The following is a 19,998-nucleotide window of genomic DNA, read 5'->3' as shown; positions in this document are numbered from 1 at the left end:
TGTGAACTGTCCCTGCTTCCCCAATGTCCACACCGTAGACGCTCCCCACTCCGGTCAGTCACTTGGTCATCAGATGGCCCGTCCTGGTATCACAGTGCTTGTGTTCCGGTCACTCTTACTTCATAAGGGTCCCAAAGCACCCGAGTAGTGATGCTGGCTATTCGGATATGCCAAAGAGAAACCCTAAGGTGCTTCCTTTAAGTGAAAAGATGGGAACAAAACAGTCATACGCTGAATCTTCTATCTGTGAAATTGTAAAGAAAAATTCATGCTAGTTGTTTTTGCTTTTTTTTTTTTTTTTTTTTTTTTTGAGACACAGTCTCACGCTCTGTTACCCAGGCTGGAGTGCAGTGGTGCAATCTCGGCTCACTGAGCTGCTTCCTGTGTTCAAGCGATTCCCTTGCCTCACCCTTCTGAGTAGCTGAGACCACAGGCTCCTGCTACCACTCCCAGCTAATTTTTTTGTAGTTTTAGTAGAGATGGGGTTTCACCATGTTGGCCAGGCTGGTCTCGAACTCCTGACCTCGGGTGACCTGCCCACATCGGTCTCCCAAAGTACTAGGATTGCAGGCGGGAGCCACTGACCCCGGCCTCATGCCAGTTTTGCTGTCACACGTGGAACTGCAAAAGTTACGATTACAGTGTGTGATAACTTTTATTACAGTATATTGTTAAAACTGTTCTATTTTGGCTGGGTGCGGTGGCTCATGCCTGTAATCCTAGCACTTTGGGAGGCCGAGGCAGGTGGATCACCTGACGTCAGGAGTTTGAAACCAACCTGGCCAAAGTGGTGAAACCCCGTCTCTACTGGAAATGCAAAAATTAGCTGGGCATGGTGGCGGGTGCTGTAATCCCAGCTACTCATGAGCCTGAGGCAGGAGAATTGCTTGAGCTCGGGAGGCAGAGGTTGCAGTGAGCTGAGATCGCGCCACTGCACTCCAGCCTGGGTGACAGAGCGAGACTTTGTCTCAAAAAAAAAAAAAAACAAATTGTTCTACCTTATTGTTGTAGTTAATCTCTTACTGTGCCTAATTTATAAACTAAATTACATTACAGATATGTATATATAGAAAAAACATGGCATATACAGGACCCAATACTAGCTTTGGTTTCAGGCATCCATGGGGGTTCTTGGGACATACCCCATGTGAATGACAAGGGGTTACTGTCATTTTTTTTTTTTTTCTTTTAGACGGAGTCTCACTCTGTCGCCCAGGCTGGAGTACAGTGGTGCGATCTCTGCTCATTGCAACCTGCGCCTCCCGGGTTCAAGCAATTCTTGTGCCTCAGCCTCCCAAGTAGCTGGGATTACAGGCATGCACCACCACGCCCATCTAATTTTTCTATTTTTAGTAGAGATGGGGTTTCACCATGTTGGCCAGGCTGGTCTTGAACTCCTGACCTCAGGTGATATACCCGCCTCGGCCTCCCAAAGTGCTGGAATTACAGGCATAAGCCACCGCGCCTGGCCTGCTACCGTAATTTTTCTTTCAGCTGAATGAGTTTAAGATGTCGTCACTGGAGCCCTGAGGAAGGCCGCATGAGAGAGAAGGGTAGGCTGAGTATACCAGAGTCCTCTGTCTGTTGGGAGGAGCCAGGCCCTCTGATCTCAGGGCGGCAGGCCTTTTTCACCTGCCCACCATGCAGTGGATGGCGTCTGCGAATGTAAGGTTAGGAACCGGATGGACATCTGACAGGCTCAGGCAGTCCAGCCTTGTGCTTGGCATGGCCCCATGCCAAGACTGTCCCCTTCCCAGACTGCGTGTCCACTCTGCCTCTGAGGACCGAGCCTTGGAGGGTCCCAGTTTGTCAATGAACAGGGCTGCTCCTGCTGCTTCCGTTGCCTGAGGCCTGGAGCCTCTGTCTGGGTGGGGGCTGAGTGCAGCGGCCTAAAGTCACAACCGTGTGCACAACCCGCCCTCCTTCCCAGGAGGTGCCAGTAAGTGGTCTGAGGCCAGCAGTCTTCTGAAGTGGTGAGCCGGCCTCCTGTGCTGGCCGTCAGTCTCCCAATGCTATGAGCCCACGGCAGGGCTGCACCTTCCCTCCTGATCCGCTTCGGCCAGTGGGACGTGCACAGGGAATGCCTGTCACTCCTGGGCGGAAGTCTTTAGGAGCCAGTGAGCTATTTCCCACACTCCCTTCCCTTTGCCACAAGTGACTGGCGGTGCCCCAGAGAGTGGCAGCTCTGTCAGCCTGGGTCCCTGAGTGAGGACAGCATGATGTAGAGCCCTCACCAACCAGCAAGGGACACACAGTGGGACAGAGAAAGAAACCTTTGGGCTGGGCGCGGCAGCTCACGCCTGTAAACCCAGCACTTTGGGAGGCTGAAGCGGGTGGATCACTTGAGGTCAGGAGTTCCGAGACCGGCCTGGTCAACATGGTGAAACCCCGTCTCTACTAAAAATACAAAAAAATTAGCCGGGTATGGTGATGGGCACCTGTAATCCCAGTTACTCGGGAGGCTGAGGCAGGGGGGATCGCTTGAGCCTGGATGGCAGAGGTTGCAGTGAGCAGAGATCGCGCCACTGTACTCCAGCCTGGGCAACAGAGTGAGACTCCGTCTCTAAAATCAATCAGTCAATCAGTCAATCAATATAAATAAATAAACCTTTGATGTTTGAAGCCACTGAGATTTGGGGGTTGTCACCACAGCAGAGCAGCCTCAGTAGCCTGCACCTGGGAGGTCTCCCGTGCACCCAGCACAGGCCCAGGCAGCCGTATTTTCTGAGCGCCCAGTAGTAGCCTGGTGTTCTCTCAGGGACCGCCCCCTGTTGAATTTCCATTGTGAGGCCATGGAAAAATACCCACGGTTGGTTACATAAACAGACGCTAGGAAGAAACGAAGACACATACAATGTCAGCACCTCTATGCCCAGAGGGAGGAGAAATTCATTCTTGATACAAGTGACATTGAGCTAAACCTCCAAGGGTTTCCACCCGTTGTTACTGATGACAGTTCACATTTTTTTGAGTACCTTCCGTGTACTGGGGTCTGATCTAAACTCTACTTGTTTGAATTCATTTAATCTTTTTTTTTTTTTTTTTTTTTTTTTTGAGATGGAGGTCTCACTCTGTCGCCCAGGCTGGAGTTCAGTGGTGCGATCTCTGCTCACTGCAACCTCCGCCTCCTGGGTTCCAGCGATTCTCGTGCCTCATCCTTCCGAGTAGCTGGGATTGCAGGTGTACATCACCTCGCCCGGCTAATTTTTTGTATTTTTGATAGAGAAGGGGTTTTGCCATGTTGCCTAGGCTGAGTCTTGAACTTCTGGCCTCAAGTGATCCACCCACCTCGGCCTCCCAAAGTGCTGGGATTATAGGCGTGAGGCAGCGCCTCTGGCCTCAGTTAATCTAGAAGGTGGATAGCAGTATCCCCGTTTCACAGATGGAGAAACAGATACACAAAAAAGTTAAGTAACTTACCTGAGATCACAGTGCTAAGATTCAAACCCCAGAGCGAGCCCACTCTCTTTAGCATCTAGGCAGAGGGGTCAGGCCAGGTAAACGTATTTACATTAAAATGATCGTCATGTCCAGGGTGTGACAAATTGGTGTAACTTGGTCATAGGGTGAATGAAAGGATGTTTATAGGAACTGGGCAGACTGGGGGTGGTCTTGCATGCCAGGCTGAGGGGTTTGGACTGTCTCCTGTAGACAGTGGGATTCGGAGGACCGGGGCCTTTGGAGTGTAGCTGACAGTGTGGACACTGGATTGGAGGACAGGCGTTCCAGGAGGCAGGAGGCTGTAAAACAGTCTGGAGAGATGGTGGGCCAGACCCAGTTAAGGGCAGGGGAGGGGACTCCAGCACACCAGTCACTGCTTTTCTGCCGCCATACACTCCCTGCCTCTGGCCCGTGACCCCATCCACATCATGTGTATGTGACTTTCATGTTCTCGTTTTTCTCTTCTTCTTCTCCTTTTTTTTTTTTTTTTTTGAGACTTTTTGAGAGTCTCTCTGTTGCCCAGGCTGGAGTGCAATGGTGCAATCTCGGCTCACTGCAACCTCTGCCTCCTGGGTTCAAGCAATTCTCCTGCCTCAGCCTCCTGAATAGCTGGGATTACAGGTTCGCGCCACCACACCCAGCTAATTTTTGTATTTTTAATAGAGACGGGGTTTCTCCATGTTGGTCAGGCTGGTCTTAAACTCCTGACCTCAGGTGATCTGCCCGCCTCGGCCTCCCAAAGCGCTGGGATTACAGGCGTGAGCCACCGTGCCCGGCTACTTTTCTCTTCTTCTGAAGTGGACTGAAAGCTCCTTGAGAGCAGGTGTCTAGGTGTCCTCTGCCCTGTCCTCCTGCACCTTAGCTCGTGCCAAGGCCCATGTTTGGAATGTCCTTGTGAGGCAGAATCCTTCTCCTTGTCCAAGTCCCAGCCCAAATGCCATCTGCCCGCTGCACAGGGCCTCCCTGGTGACACATACACCATCAGATTACAACTGCAGAGGAGCCAGGACCCGGCTCAGCATCTGTTGTTGGCACAGCCTGTTGGCCCCACAGCCCCTGGCCTGTGCCTGTTACAGGGTGCCCCGCCCTGCCTAGTGTCAGACAGAGCCCGTGCAGATCTTCCTTTCCTGTCCATCCCGGGCTCCTTGAGCACAGAGACCACTCTGTTGACCCTACTGCTCTGCTAGGGGATTTGCATAGCACATGGCGGGCCCTCAGGAGAGAGGGTCCCACCTGGCCTCTCCCCTCAACCACGGGTAGATGGACAGGCCACGTCTTTGAAAGTGAAATAGTCCTGATACAGAGATGCTCACTTGCGTGACTCATCAAACATTAAGCAAACCTTGTTTTTTTCATTAAAAAACAATTAGTCATAACTTCGAGCTAATGGCCGGATGCAGCTCAGCAGTCAGCAGATGTGGTCCTCAGGCTGAAATAATGAAGATGAGAGCCATCATCTCTCATGCCGGCCTGGAGCTTTACCCGGCTCAGAGCCCATTCACACCCACTGTCCTGACTAATCCCAGAAAAGCCCCGTAAAGCAGGTAGGGCAGGTGTTCTTGGCTGTAATTTTGAGGAGGAAGAAGCAGACCCAGAGGTTCAGCTACCAGCCCAAGTCCATATAGCCGGCCTCTAGCACACACGGGTCCATACAGCCGGCATCTGGCACACGCGGGCCTCTTCCATCCCAGGTCCAGGTTCTGCCCACCTGCTGACCCTCCATTGGCCCTCATCCCTCTTGTTCCCAGTTCCTGCCCTGGGACACAGCCCTGCGGCTCCAACATTCTGTGCTGACTGGGTGTCCGACCCCTCCCCGGCTCAGACTTCAAGCTCCAGCCATTTCTGGAGGGTGCTGACCCTCTCACAGACGCCTGCCCTCCACAGGAGCTGGTCTTTTAGACTCGTGGGCACCCGGTGACACAAACACAGAGACCAAATGCAGAAAGGAGGGTATTTTTCTTTTTGTTTAAATTTAAATTTTTACTTTTTGAGATGGAGTTTTGCTCTTGTTGCCCAGGCTGGAATGCGATGGCGTGATCTCGGCTCACCGCAACCTCTGTCTTCCGGGTTCCAGCGATTCTCCTGCCTCAGCCTCCTGAGTAGCTGGGATTCCAGGCATGTGCCACCACGCGCGGCTAATTTTGTATTTTTAGTAGAGACAGGGTTTCTCCATGTTGTCCAGGCTGGTCTCGAACTCCCGACCTCAAGCGATCCACCTGCCTCGGCCTCCCAAAGTGCTGGGATTACAGGTGTGAGCCACCGAGCCCGGCGGGGGCTCAAATCTTGAGAGGAACCCAGGTGGGTGAAGAAAAGAAATGCGTTTCTGATGTGGCCAGTGTCAAGAGCTCAGCTTAAGTCAATGTGCCCTCTGGTGGTAACACTAAGAAAACTGCTGCCATTAGCGAGGTGGGCGGTGTTTAGCATCTGTCATTCCAGACTCGGCCCAGCACCTGCTGGCGCGTCCGCAGATGCTTTCCTGAGCTGCCTCTCGCTCCCATCAAACCTGAACTTAGAAAAACACCCGCCCTCCCAGAAGTCATTAAAACTTCTCCACTCACAAGGAGTTTTAATGAGTACATCATTACAGAAATGCAAGAACATCCTGTTTCAAATGATGACCTAGAAACCCACACTGATGGCAGTGATGGCCAGCCCTGAGGTCTCGTCCCCGCCACCGTGTCGACAGTTTTAGTAGAACCACTCAGCGAAGGTGCTGTTCAGATAAAGCCAAAAGCCACGCCAACAAACATTTCCTGAGTGCTGCTTTGAGCAAGGCGCAGGCTAGGTTCAGAGAAGGGAGCGCAGGCACGAGAACCTTATTTATCTCACCCTGGAGCCGCTTAAATCTGCAAAGCAAGACACAAGAAAATCATGACGTGACATGTCAATACAGGATTTAGAAAGCTCCAGATGAGACGAGTAGAGCTGTCACTGTCCTTCGGCAGGTTTGTAGCCTGTCTGTCTGTGCTTCTTTCCGTATCAGTAAAACGGGGACAAAATTGTACTCAGCTCATGAACTCTTAGTGAGGGCCTGATGAGAGAGTGCAGATCAAGTGCCCGTGCCAACACCCAGGACGTGATACGCACTCAGCACATATTCACAGCCATCACCGTTGTTATCATTGTGGTCACAGGTACGTACTGTGCCCATTGCCATAGGAAGCACATTGGTTGAAGTTTCTGTAGGAGTTTAGAAGTGAGCACTTCTGGAGACAGGTGCGGTAGCTCATGTCTATAATCCCAGCATGTTGGGAGACTGAGGTGGGGGAATCACGTGAACTCGTTTGAGACCAGCCTGGGCAAGACGGCAAGACTCTGTTGCTACAAAAAAGAAAAAAAAATTAGCCAGGCGCGGTGGTGCACACCTGTAGTCCCAGCTACTTGGGAGGCTGAGGCAGGAGGATCCTTTGAGTCCAGGAGGTTGAGGCTGCAGTGAGCTATGATTGTGCATCCCTGCACTCCAGCCTGGGTGACAATGCAAGATCCCACCTCTTAAAAAAAATTTTTAAAAAGTAAGAAATGAGCTGTTTATGCTGGGGCCCTTGAGGAGGGAGGACTTTGGGAGGAGGTGGGATTTGAGCATCCCTAGGGCTCACCGTGCACCTGAAGATGGGTTAAATGGGGTACTGGGATGGAAGAGGGTGGGGGAAAGGGTGGAGTCAGCACATTTAGTGTGGCTGGGAAGGGGTGTGCCCAGGTGATAGAAGGTGGGTCACAGTGGGAGAGGAGACTGGGTCTGCGGGCTCAGGGTGCAGGGGTGGGGCTTTGCTCCGCAGTGGGGACGTCTGAGAGGCCAGGGGGCCTGATCAGGATGAGCTTCCAGGACTGTTGATCTGGAGGTGAGGGGTTGTGGGAGGCTGGACCAGGGAAAGGAGGCACTTCTGGTCGTTCAGGTGAGAAGGGGTTTCCAGGTAGAGGAGGGATGGACGGAAGCCACAGAAACAGCCCAGAGAGGGCCAAGAAGGGGAGGTTGGAGGTCACAAAGGGCACCGGGTTTGGTGGCCAGAAGGAAGTTGGTGGCTTTCCCGGCAGGGACTGCTGCGGGGGGTGGGGAGTGAATGTGGAAGGAAGAGGAGCCCATCGTGGGATATGCCAGGGGGAGGGGCTCGTGGGCTTCACCTGCAGACTCAGGGAGGCAGGGATGGAGCTCAGGGGAGAGGGCTGGGTGGACTCTGGATGAAGCAGTCACTGACTTGGACACGTGAGACAGGTGATTAGAAGGGGTCGGGCGAAGGTCTCCAAGGACAGTGGTGGAGCGGGAGAAGATAAGGCTGCGGACAGGGTCCTGGGACCCCCGTGTGGGGAACGGCAAGAGGAGGAGAGCAGCCAAGGAGTCCTGGCAGGAGCAGCCAGGGCAGGAGGCAGGCTGGGACTTCCCCTGCAGGCCTCCGAGCAGGCACGGTGCCCTGTAGACCCCGGTGACACTGTTAGCACCAAGGGCTCTGTTAACAAGGGACACATTTAGTGACGTGTGCTGTGTTCACTGGAGATGGTGCTGTCTTTTTTTTTTTTTTTTTGAGATGGAGTCTTACTCTGTAGCCTAGGCTGGAGTGCAATGGTGTGATCTCAGCTCACTGCAACCTCTGCCTCTCCGGTTCCAGTGATTCTTGTGCCTCAGTCTCCTAAGTAGCTGGGACTACAGGCACCTGCCACCACACCCAGCTATTTTTTTTTTTGCATTTTTAGTAGAGACAGGGTTCCACTGTGTTGGCCAGGCTGGTCTCGAACTCCTGAGCTCAGGCAATCTGCCCACATCTGCCTCCCAAAGTGCTAGGATTACAGGCTTGAGCCACCGCGCCCGGCTCTGTGCTGTCTTTATTGGAGGCAGAAATCACTTCGGAGGCTAAGGCAATGGTTCTGGAGAAGTGCGACCCTCCCCTTTCCCGGCCGTTGCTCTGTCCCACGTTGTTAGAAGGAAATGATCCCAGAGGGCTAGAGAGTTGAGAGGTCACCACTGCTGAGTCTTTGATGCATGACAGACTCCACTTCTGGGTCTATATGTGCCCAAAGAATGGAAAGCAGGGACAGGACCAGATATTTGCACGCCCATGTTTATAGCAGCACTGGTCACTATGGCCAAGCGTTCATCAGCTGGTGATAGTCACTATGGCCAAAGGTGGAAGCAAGCCAAGCGTTCATCAGCTGGTGAATGGCTGAGCAGAATGTGGTCCATCCACCCCACACCCCAGTGGAATATTATTCAGCCTTAAAAGGGAAGGAAGGCCAGGCGGGGTGGCTCATGTCTGTAATCCCAGCACTTTGGGAGGCCTAGGCGGGTGGATCACGAAGTCAGGAGTTCAAGACCAGCCTGGCCAAGATGGTGAAACCCCATCTCTACTAAAAATACAAAAAATTAGCCAGAATTGGTGGCGGGCACCTGTAATCCCAGCTACTTGGGAGGCTGAGGCAGAGAATTGCTTGAACCCGGGAGGCAGAGGCTGCAGTGATCTGAGATCACGCCACTGCACTCCAGCCTGGGCGACAGAGCGAGTCTCCGTCTCCAAAAAAAAAAAAAGTTTAATATGAGGTGGGGCGTGGTGGCTCACACTTGTAATCTCACAGTTTGGGAAGTCAAGGCCGTCAGATCACCTGAGGTCAGGAGTTCAAGACCAGCCTGACCAACATAGTGAAACCCCTTCTCTACTAAAAACACAAAAATTAGCCGGGTCTGGTGGCGTGCACCTGTAATCCCAGCTACTCAGGAGGCTGAGGCAGGAGGATCTCTTGAACCCAGAGGCAGAGGCTGCAGTGAGTTGAGATTGTACCACTGCACTCCAGCTTGGGCGACAGAGCAAGACTCTGTCTAAAAAAATAAAAGAAAAGAAAATAATAAAGACAGGCAGTTGAATGGTGGTCGTTAGGGGGTTGGGGTCAGGCAGGGGAGTTAGCGTTTAATGGGTGCAGGGTTTCAGTTTGGGATGATGAAAAAGTTCTGTGCATGGATGATGCCGATGGTTGTACAACAATGTGAATGCACTCAATGCCACTGAACTGTACCATTAAAAATGGTTAATGTGGTAAATTTTGTTATATATAGATTTTGCCACAATTTATTATATATATATATTTGAGACAGAGTTTCGCTCTTGTTGCCCAGGCTGGAGTGCAGTGGTGCAATCTCGGCTCATTGCAACTTCTGCCTCCCGGGTTCAAGCGATTCTCCTGCCTCAGCCTTCCGAGTAGTTGGGATTACAGGCATGCACCACCACGCCTGGCTAATTTTGTAGTTTTAGTAGCGACGGGGTTTCTCCATGACGGTCAGGCTGGTCTCGAACTCCCGACCTCAGGTGATCCGCCCGCCTGGGCCTCCCAAAGTCCTGGGATTACAGGTGTGAGCCACCGCGCCTGGCCTTTTGCCACAATTTATAAACAAGAATGAATTCTAAGGTTCATATTAATTGAAGCTAACATGACACACATAGCATAAACAGGTGTCTAAGCGGCCGGGCGCGGTGGCTCATGCCTATAATCCCAGGACTTTGGGAGGCCGAGGCAGATGGATCACCTGAGGTCAGGAGTTCGAGACCAGCCTGACCGTCATGGAGAAACCCTGTTGCTACTAAAACTACAGAATTAGTCAGGCGTGGTGGCGTATGCTTGTAATCCCAGCTACTTGGGAGGCTGAGGCAGGAGAGTCGCTTGAACCCGGGAGGCGGAGGTTGCAGTGATCTGAGATCGTGCCACTGCACTCCAGCCTGGGAAACAGAGTGAGACTCCATCTCAAAAAAATAAAAATAAAAAAAGGTGACTAAGCAAGGGGTATGGTGGAGTGTGGCATGTTGGGACGGGCCTGGCTTTTAGGCCTCGACCAACAGTGCGGCCTGGGCAATTATCTAATTATCAGTTGTCTGATTGCCCAGCGTGACACATTTCTCACCTGTAAAGTGGGTATGACAGTCTCTGCCCTCCCACTGCCCAGGCTTGCTGGGCAGCCTGTGAGAGCAGGTTTGGGAAAAGTTCTTTGTCATCTGTTGTGCAGAATTGATGGGGTGGCCATACTTCAATGCCTTGACTCAGGGGTCAGAACTTTCAAGTGACCCCAGGCAGGGCTGCAAGGGCCTCTCTGGCAGTGGCTGCTCATTCCAGGCTGGGCCTGCCCCATGGCTTGTTGGCGTCCCATGGGCAGCTGCTGTGACAGTTTTTGCAGGGCATTTGGGCCGCAGCCTGGATGCATACCTAGACCTCGCTGCTTTTCTCAGCCAGGGTCTGGGAGAGAATGAAACCTATTGTTCTAGTTATCTGCTGTATGTGACTCTCTCCTGTGCGTTTCTCTCATGTGGGTCTTCTTTCCTGTGCATTTAGGGTGGTACGAAGTGAAGTGAGAAAATAGACACTCGTGGCCAGGTGTGGTGGCTCACACCTGGAATCCCAGCACTTTGGGAGGCCGAGGCAGGTGGATGAGGTCAGGAGTTCAAGACCAGCCTGGCCAACATGGCAAAACTCCATCTCTACTAAAAATACAATTAGCTGGGCGCAATGGCAGGTGGCTGTAATCCCAGCTATCTGGGAGGCTGAGGCAGGAGAATTGCTTGAACCTGGGAGGCGGAGGTTGCAGTGAGCTGAGATCCGGCCACTGCACTCCAGCCTGGGCAACAGAGCGAGACTCCGTCTCAAAAAAAAAAAAAAAGGGAACTAGACACTCATAGTTATCTGTGTTTTTGTGCTTTGTGGTTCCCTGAGGAACCCCCGTTGAGAAGAAAGGCTGGGACCCGGCTCTGGCTGACCCAGAAGCCCCCCTCGACCCCAACCCCTACTCCAGGCTTGGGGATCCAGGAATGAGAGTCCTAAGGGAGTCGGGGATTGGTTCAGGGTTGCTCAGACTCTTAAACAAGTCCCTAATGCCAGGCCAGGACTGTGTGGCGGGCGGCACGACCGTCCATTCCTTCTTTAGTTTGAAAGCAGAACAGTTGCGGGACGCTGGTTTTGACGTCGCTGGCTGTGCATTTGTGGAGCCGTGTCCCAGACCTCTGGGCGCAGGAGCCACCGGTTTGGGAGGCCGAGCAGCGCCCTCCTTCTCCTTCCCTGAGAGCTGAGGCTGCAGCTCTGGCTGGCTCTGGTAAGTGCTCTGCAGCCCTGGCATGACTGGAGGAGGGGCAGCGGCTAAGTGGTTTCTGAAAAAGGGCAAAAATGATGGGAAAAGCTTTGGGATCCTCTGGGAATCAGAGCCGCAGCAAAGGCAGCTGCTTGCATCGCTGGAAGCATTTTTTCCTTGAGTGCTGAAGGGCGCCCACAGCCCACTCCTGCCAGTGCAGGGCAGCTGCTGCCAGGGCCGGGCCCGGGACCCCACGGAGGCCGCTCTTCTCCCACACGAGCCCAGCTCTCCCTTCGAGTAGCAACCGCCTTCGAGCTCAAGAGCAGCCACGGGCCTGGGGTGTGCCTGCGTCTAGTTGGTGAGTCCCTTTCTTTGTCTGATGGCCAACACAGACGTTAGCTTTTAGGATGGCATAGTGAGTGGCCAGAAGCTGGGCCCTGCCACTTTCCAGCTGTGCCACTGTGGGCAGTTCCCCTTGCCTCTCTGTGCCCCAGTTACCTCGTCTGAAAACAGGGGGGTAGTAACAGTGGCCGCCTCAAAGGTGGTCGTGAGGCTGAAGTGAACTTGGGGTGCCCCCAGCCTGGTTCCTCGGAAGCACCTGGGAGGAGAGAGTGGCGGTTGTTGTTACCGGGGTTTGTTCTTTTTGCTCCTGCACCGGCCGTCCTCGGGGGAGGAGGCTGCGGCTGCTGCTGAGGTTGCTGGTGTGTGGCCGGAGGTTTTTGGCCCGTCGCCCTCTCTGTGGGGTGGACGAGCGCAGGGCTGGGAAGCAGGCGTGCTGGGTGCTTGTGCTGCTGTCCTGTCTCTGTTCTTCCCGCCTGGGTTGGCAAGCCCGCAGCCTACTGCCTCTCTTTGAGAGAAGGGACTATTGAGAATAATGAGGCTGGGTCCTGGGCCAGCGTTCTCCCAGCTTCCAGAGAGTCCCCAGTGGCAAGCAGAGGTGCTCCCAAGAACTTGGATGGATGGATGGATGCTTTGGGCAGAGAGGGGAGCGGGGAAGCCACACCCCAGCTTGTCTCACCCGCACTGGGGAGAGAAGGGATTACTCCTCCAGATGGGGGGCAGTGTCCTTTCTGGCTTTGGAGTTGAGAAAGACTCAGAGATCAAACCAGGTCTCTGCGGACAGAATCAATTGTTTTAGGATTGTCCTTTAGTCCAGATGGGTGAGTTTGTGAATCTCGTGTAAACCAGAATCACCATCTCCATCACACAGTCAACACTCGTTGGCCCAAATCACGGTAGAAGTTCCGCCGATCACTGTAGAATGTTTTGTGGTGACAGGTGCGTCACCACGGGCTCAGGTGCAGAGTAGGACACTCCAGGCCTGGCAGTGGAGGACTGTCCTGACCCTATTCCCCGGACCAGCCCAGGGCACATGGCCCCTCGGTTCCTGGCCCACTCCGTTCCCTGGAAGAAGCTTGGTTTCCAGTAGGGAATCAGGTGCAAAGTGTGCAGTATAGACTCAGCGTTCGTCGACTGACTGAATGATCACAATCCAGGCTGCCTCCTGTTGGCTGGATTTGACTGGACTGGGACTGGTCAGAGGAAGAGGCAACGCCATTAACAAAGAACGTTGCTGAAAGGTTCACGGGAGGCTCCGGCTAACAGGTGCTCTCTTACTAGGCTGCCTAACAAGCAGCCCCCTATTCTTTTTTTTTTATTATTATACTTTAAGTTCTAGGGTACATGTGCACAACGTGCAGGCCTGTTACCTATGTACACATATGCCACGTTGGTGTGCTGCACCCATTAACTCGTCATTTACATTAGGTATATCTCCTAAAGGCAGCCCCTGTTCTTATTCTTAGCTTATTCTTGGAGACCACAGACATCCCTGGGACAGCCAGGCGTGGGTATGGCCTGGGTCTTATTCACACTGCATTTTGGGGTTCCTGAGCTGCCTGATTGAGTGGGAGGGTGTTTCAGGTTCAGGTCTAGCCCCTGCATTTTCTTATGCCTCGCCCCGAGGGTGAGAGGCCCTATTCTGATTGGCCCCCAGGCCCTGCGGTGGAGTCTGGGTCTGAGTTGAACAGCTGAGAAACAGCCTCAGACCTCCAGCGTGGTGGTGGAGTACTGGAGATGCTCTGGAGCCAGCCTGCATGGGGTCAAGTCCGGGTTCTGCCTCTGACTGTGTGACTTCGGGGGCGTGTGTAACTGCTCTGTGCCTCAGTCTCCTCATTGGTGAACTATCTCCCTCTTAGGGATGTTGTGGGAATTAAGTGGGTGAAGAAAGGCAAGTCCTGAGAACCGTGTTTGCTCTGTGCATGTGCTTAGACACGTCAATGATTCTGATTCTCATTCGCTTCTGGTGCCTTTTAAGCACTGCCAGGCTCCCCGTCCTGTGAACCGTCCTTGACGGGGTGTTATCTTCAGAAAGCACAGACTAGCACCTGGCCCCCAGGCTTCCAAAGCTACGCGTGGCTTCCCACCGTCCATGCAACCATGTCGGCTCTCAGTTCCTTGGAGTTAAGGCTGACGGCCATCTGGTTCTGAGCCGGCTGCCTGTCTTCCCATCCACTGACTTCCTCTTCTTCAGCGGCTTCCCTGTCTGTCTCCCAGCCCCAGCCCACCTCTGTTCCCTTTCCAGGCTCAGCTCATCCATCACCAACTCCATGGAGCCCTCTTCAGCACCCTGCCCCCTCCTGCAGTCCCTCAGCCCAGCCAGTACCTGGTTTCTGTGTCAGTGGGGGGCTGACTCCTCTCTGCGCCCCCAGTGCAGGGCTGGACTCTGAGGAGGAGGATTCGGTAGATGGGTATTGAGTGATCAGATGAGGGAATCAGCTTTCTGTGGCTGGGAACACTCCTGCTGCAGGGGATCTGTCTGATGGGTGAGTCAGAGATGGGCTTAGGTCTGTTGAAAGTGGATCAACAGGCAGGCAGGGAGATGGCCAGCAGCCAGCCGTCTGTCCTGTTCACAGCCTCTGGGGCGGTGAGGCTTCCTCCACGTTTTTGTGGATCTGGGCTTCAGAACATAGTTGGTTTACAGCCACAACCCAGCCGTGTGCTCTGGAGTTTCATTGCCTGAATTTTCACTTGAGGGACTTGGGAGTCTCCCTGAGCTATTCTGGCTTGGGAGATTGCCTGATTCTATATTTTAAAAAAAGAAAATGCAGGACTTGAGAAGCCTCTCATTCCTTCTGTGGCTGTTTTCCAGAATGTAGCCACTGCTGGGACGGTAATCTCCCTAACTTCCTGTGGAAATGGGAATTAGAAGGCTCTGATTGCTCTTATTTCCCCACTCGTGACCAGGTGACCAGTGCAGCTGCTGCTGCTGCTTCTTTTTTTCTTTTTTTTTTGAGACAGAGTTTCACTCTGTCGCCCAGGCTGGAGTGGAGTGGCACGGTCTCGGCTCGCTGCAACCTCCACCTCCTGGGTTCAAGGGATTCTCATGCCTCAGCCTCCCAAGTAGCGGGGATTATAGGTGTGTGCCGCCACGCCTGGCTAATTTTTGTATTTTTTTAGTAGAGACGGGATTTCACCATGTTGGCCAGGCTGGTCTCGAACTCCTGACCTCAGGTGATCCACCGGCCTCGGCCTCCCAAAATGCTGGGATTACAGACGTGAGCCACCATGCACAGCCCAGTACAGCTTCTTCATAAGGAGAAGGATCAAGCAAGGTCCCTGCACAGGAGGAGGTCACAGGGTGCGGGAGAGAGAAATCAGTGACAGATCGCAATTGCTAGACCACCTGGTGGGCTGTGTGGGATGGACAGTCAATGGGCTGGGCCACTGTGCAGAGGATGGCGGGGAGCATGACCAGGGCAGGGATCTGGGGGCTTCATGGAGGAGGCGGCATCAGTGCTGGATCCTGAGGGGAAGTAGCATCTGAGAGGAGGTGGTAGGATTTGTGCAAGGGTAGAAGGAGGAAAAAGCCCTTAGGTGGAGACCCAATGGGAATAGAGGCTATGGGAGGGATGTATGGGCCAGCCCTGGGTGCCAGGGAGTGGGGATGCCCAGCCAGAGGGAGGGGAAGTCTGGGGATGGGGCAGGATGGGGGTGGAAAATAGCATCAGCTCATGTGTCCAACTCCACGTGCTGCTGCCAGTGGCCAGCGGATCTCTAGGTGTTTAGGCCCAGAAGACCCACCAGCTCCAAATCACTTAATGCCTAAACATTCCCCATCTCTACTAAAAATACAAACATTAGCCAGGCGTGGTGGCGGATGCCTGTAATCCCAGCTACTCGGGAGGCTGAGGCAGGAGAATCGCCTGAGCCCGGGAGGTGGAGGTTGCAGCGGGCTGAGATTGTCCCATTGCACTCCAGACTGGGTGACAGGGTGAGATGCTGTCTCCAAAAAAAAAAAAAAAAAAAAAAAAGCCAAAACGTTCAAGGCCAGGATGCTTGACAGATACCGATTCATAAAAATGATGAAAAGCACAAAATCCAAAATCTCATATAAGCTCAGTGGCTGTGGCAGCAAGATTGAAGAGCAAAGGCCGGCTGGGCACCTGGCTGGTGGCGTGTGGACCCGTGGCACAGCAGGGCCCCTCAGTGCAGTGTGGGTGTGCCAGTCTCTGCCACTCACCCTATTCCAGGGACGGTCTGCTTGGCTCTTCTGGGCTGAGCCATCCTCATCACAGATCCTCCCTGAATTTAGCCCATGACAGCCACCCCGGCTGTTTCCCTTATTCTGTGTGGGGAGGGAGGCAGCATGGTGGTTATCAACCTCAGTCTGCAGAGGAGGCACCTGAGGCCCAGAGAGGAGGAGGGATGGGTTTAACCCAGAACCACAGACGGCTCTGAGCCGGGGGCCTGTCCACCCTCCCAGGCCGATGTCAGTGGCAGCAGGACTGCCCGGGCGCCGCTAGGCTGCTCACCTCTGGGGCCTCTGGGGTGAGGGTTCAGTCCTGGAAACACTTCAGTTCTAGGGGGCTGGGGGCAGCAGCCAGTTGGGGTTTTGGGGTACCCTGCTTCACAGGGCCCTTGGCGAGGAGGGCAGGTGGGGTCTAAGGACAAGCAGTCCTTACGTTGGGAGTCAACCCCGGCGTGGTGGCTGCTGCAGGCTTTACACCGGGCCGCAGAGGACCCAGCAAGGATGAAGAAATGGAGCAGCACAGACTCGGGGGCGGCTGCGGACCCACTCCAACAGGACGCCTGCCCAGACCCCCCGGATGGAGACCCTAACTCCAGGCCACCTCCAGCCAAGCCCCAGCTCTCCACGGCCAAGAGCCGCACCCGGCTGTTTGGGAAGGGCGACTCGGAGGAGGCTTTCCTGGTAGATTGTCCTCAAGAGGAAGGTGAGCTGGCCTCCTGCCCGACCATCACAGTGAGTCCTGTTATCACCATCCAGAGGCCGGGAGACGGCCCCACCGGTGCCAGGTAAGTCCGCGTCTGGAGGCCCCCTCCCTGCTAGGAGCCCAGCTGGCCATGGAGATGCCACAGGGTGTCTGGCTTCTGGGCTAAATGTCACAAAGCCAGGAGGCTGGAGAGCCTTAGGGGCGGTCTGGTCCAGCGTCCTTCCTTGTGGGAACTCGTGGGATGCGCCGTCAGCGGGGCTGGTGTCTGTGCTGGGTCTGGGTGTCCACGCCTGCAGTGCCTACCAGCCACAGACACGTGGACTTGACGTCTAAAAGCTCAAGGGCAGGAGGCTTTCAGAGAGCACAGCACGGCTCCAGTGAGCTGCAAGGCAGGGCAGGGAGGGCCACAGGCTGGCTGACTTCTGGGGAGCGTGAGGCCACCTTTTCCCTTAGAGGGGCCGTCTACACCCCTCCTCCAGCTTCCTCCGTCCCCACCAGCCTCCTGCCTCCCGCGCTCCCGAGCAGGCAGAGAAGCCAGTGGTCTGGGAGTAGGAGGGTGACTTTCTACATGGTGTCTGTAGACAGGGTGGGGACGGAATGGGGACCTGTGCTCCCCACTGTCCCTGTTACATTGGTTTTCTGGGCAGTCAATTAGACCGAGGGGCAGCTTTTACATCATTTTTCCCCCTTTTGGTTTGCCTTGGGGTTTAGTCGTGTTCCCTCGACAAGCTCCGAAGGCCTCAGGGCCAAGGGGAGGCCAGGATGTGAGACGAGGGTGTTTCCTGACCTGCAGGCTGCCGTCCCAGGACTCTGTTGCCACCAGCACCGAGCGGACCCTCAGGCTCTATGATCGCAGGAGTATCTTTGAAGCCGTTGCTCAGAATAACTGCCAGGATCTGGAGAGCCTGCTGCTCTTCCTTCAGAAGAGCGAGAAGCACCTCACGGACAACGAGTTCAAAGGTGGCCCCAGCGCTGGGCTCCGGGGAGGGCCCCAGCCCTGGCCTGCCCTGACCCTCCCTTTGTGTTTCAGACCCTGAGACAGGGAAGACCTGTCTGCTGAAAGCCATGCTCAACCTGCATGACGGGCAGAACGACACCATCCCGCTGCTCCTGGAGATCGCGCGGCAGACCGGCAGCCTAAAGGAGTTTGTCAACGCCAGCTACACGGACAGCTACTACAAGGGTGAGGAGGGCGGCGGGGCTGGGCATGGCTCAGCCTGCAGCACTGGGAACCAGGAGGACATGGTTGTCCCTGGGACTCCTTGCTCCTCTGGGATCCTTACTCCCTATCCCAGCCACTGCTTTGGTGGCTCCTAATCCTAGGGAGTCCCTGCCTCCCCCATCTGCTGGCCTGATTTCTCCTGGTCCTGGAGGTCCCTGCCTTTCTCATCTGCTGGCTTGATTTCTCCTGGTCCTGGGAGTCCCTGCCTCTCCCATCTGCTGGCCTGATTTCTCCTGGTCCTGGGAGTCCCTGCCTCTCTCATCTGCTGGCTTGATTTCTCCTGGTCCTGGGGGTCTCTTCCTCCCCCATCTGCTGGCTTGATTTCTCCTGGTCCTGGGGTTCTCTTCCTCCCCCATCTGCTGGCTTGATTTCTCCTGGTCCTGGGGGTCTCTGCCTCCCCCATCTGATGTCTCCTCTCTTGACCCTGGGATGTCCCTGCCTCCTGCTGCTGACTGGATGGTCCCTGTCCCTGGAAGTCACAGCCTCTGGCCTTTCTCTCTGCTCCTGTTCCTTGCCCCCGGGGCAGTTTCGACTCCTCTGGCTTCCAACCTGTTATTTCCTGTTCCCAAGGGTCTCCTGTCTCAGGACCTTGCTGGGACCCCTTGGGGGACCCTGGCCTGGCCTCCTGGGCGGGGGGGGGGGTCCTCCAGGCACTTTCTGCCCACTTCCTCCTGCAGCAGCTGCTGCCTGCCCAGAGCCCTTCCCCAGCACCTGTCCCGGCAGCCCCACGGGACGGTGGTCACGAAGCCAACAGTGCACGTCCTCTGCAGGCCAGACAGCGCTGCACATCGCCATTGAGAGGCGCAACATGGCCCTGGTGACCCTCCTGGTGGAGAACGGAGCGGACGTCCAGGCTGCGGCCAATGGGGACTTCTTTAAGAAAACCAAAGGGCGGCCTGGATTCTACTTCGGTAGGGAGACAACGTGGCTGACCCCGATCTCTTCGACTTCTTTTGCTAAGGGGAGGTTTGGGCAGAGACAGAGGGAGTTGGAGGCTGGTGGTTCAGGGACCAGCTGGATCTCACTCCTGAGGCCCGCCTGGCCCTGTGTTCGTGCAGGTGAACTGCCCCTGTCCCTGGCCGCGTGCACCAACCAGCTGGGCATCGTGAAGTTCCTGCTGCAGAACTCCTGGCAGCCGGCCGACATCAGCGCCAGGGACTCGGTGGGCAACACGGTGCTGCACGCCCTGGTGGAGGTGGCCGACAACACGGCCGACAACACCAAGTTTGTGACGAGCATGTACAATGAGATTCTGATCCTGGGGGCCAAACTGCACCCCACGCTGAAGCTGGAGGAGCTCACCAACAAGAAGGGAATGACGCCGCTGGCCCTGGCCGCTGGGACCGGGAAGATCGGGGTAGGAGGGGGCTTCGACTCGAGCTGGTGCAGTGCGGGGACAGGGCCGTCGGGGAGGACTGCCTGACTCACTGCGGGAGCCTGCGTCACTATCTGTGTGTGCGGGACCCTGATTCTGTCACACCAGCTTGCAGGGCTGTTAGAATAAGTCTGAGAAACTGGGAGCCGCAGGGCAGAACGCTGCATGGCCAGTGTGGCCATTTTGGATTTCTAGCTCTGAGTATCGTCAAGACACGGGGTGGGGTGCTGGGCCATGAGGTGGGACCGCCTAAGGTGCAACAGAAGAAAAGCTGTTGGGCCAGGCACGGTGATTCGTGCTTGTAATCCCGGCACTTTGGAAGACCAACATGGATTAGCTGAGGTTAGGAGTTCGAGACCAGCCTGACCAACCTGGTGAAACCTCGTCTCTACTAAACACACAAAAATTAGCCAGGCGTGGTGGCAGGTGCCTATAATCCCAGCTACTCAGGAGGCTGAGGCACGAGAATCGCTTGAACCTGGGAGGCGGAGGCTGCTGTGAGCCGAGATTTCACCACTGCACTCTAGCCTGTGTGACAGAGCAAGACTCTGTCTCAAAAAAAAAAAAAAAGAAAAAGAAGAAAACAGCTGTTGGTGTTTTTCTATGGCAGGCAGGAGCTTTAGGTGACAAGGCTGGTGGCTCCTGGTGACAGGCCTCCAGCTCCTGGCCTCAAATGATCCTCCCACCTCAGTCT

At 54.9% G+C, this 19,998-nt stretch overlaps 1 protein-coding gene across 4 annotated transcripts in view; it reads left to right on the top strand.

Annotated features, from left to right (window-relative positions):
* Nucleotides 1-19,998, top strand: part of LOC105474354 (transient receptor potential cation channel subfamily V member 1) — a 44,094-nt gene that overhangs the window by 868 nt on the left and 23,228 nt on the right. For 2 of the 4 annotated variants that reach the window (XM_071082151.1, XM_071082154.1), the window contains exons 2-6: nt 16,473-16,789; nt 17,501-17,667; nt 17,738-17,890; nt 18,700-18,840; nt 18,988-19,286. In XM_071082151.1, coding sequence (XP_070938252.1) covers nt 16,473-16,789; nt 17,501-17,667; nt 17,738-17,890; nt 18,700-18,840; nt 18,988-19,286 — 1,077 coding nt within the window. Of the gene's footprint in view, nt 1-9,887; nt 14,299-16,472; nt 16,790-17,500; nt 17,668-17,737; nt 17,891-18,699; nt 18,841-18,987; nt 19,287-19,998 lie in introns of those variants that run through there. The other 2 variants (XM_071082153.1, XM_071082152.1) reach the window with 2 other exon arrangements.

Source organism: Macaca nemestrina, chromosome 17 (genome assembly GCF_043159975.1).
Source record: "Macaca nemestrina isolate mMacNem1 chromosome 17, mMacNem.hap1, whole genome shotgun sequence".
NCBI classification, from domain to species: domain Eukaryota; kingdom Metazoa; phylum Chordata; class Mammalia; order Primates; family Cercopithecidae; genus Macaca; species Macaca nemestrina.
Note: the sequence above shows the minus strand (reverse complement) of the source record. Positions and strands in the feature narration are given on the sequence as shown.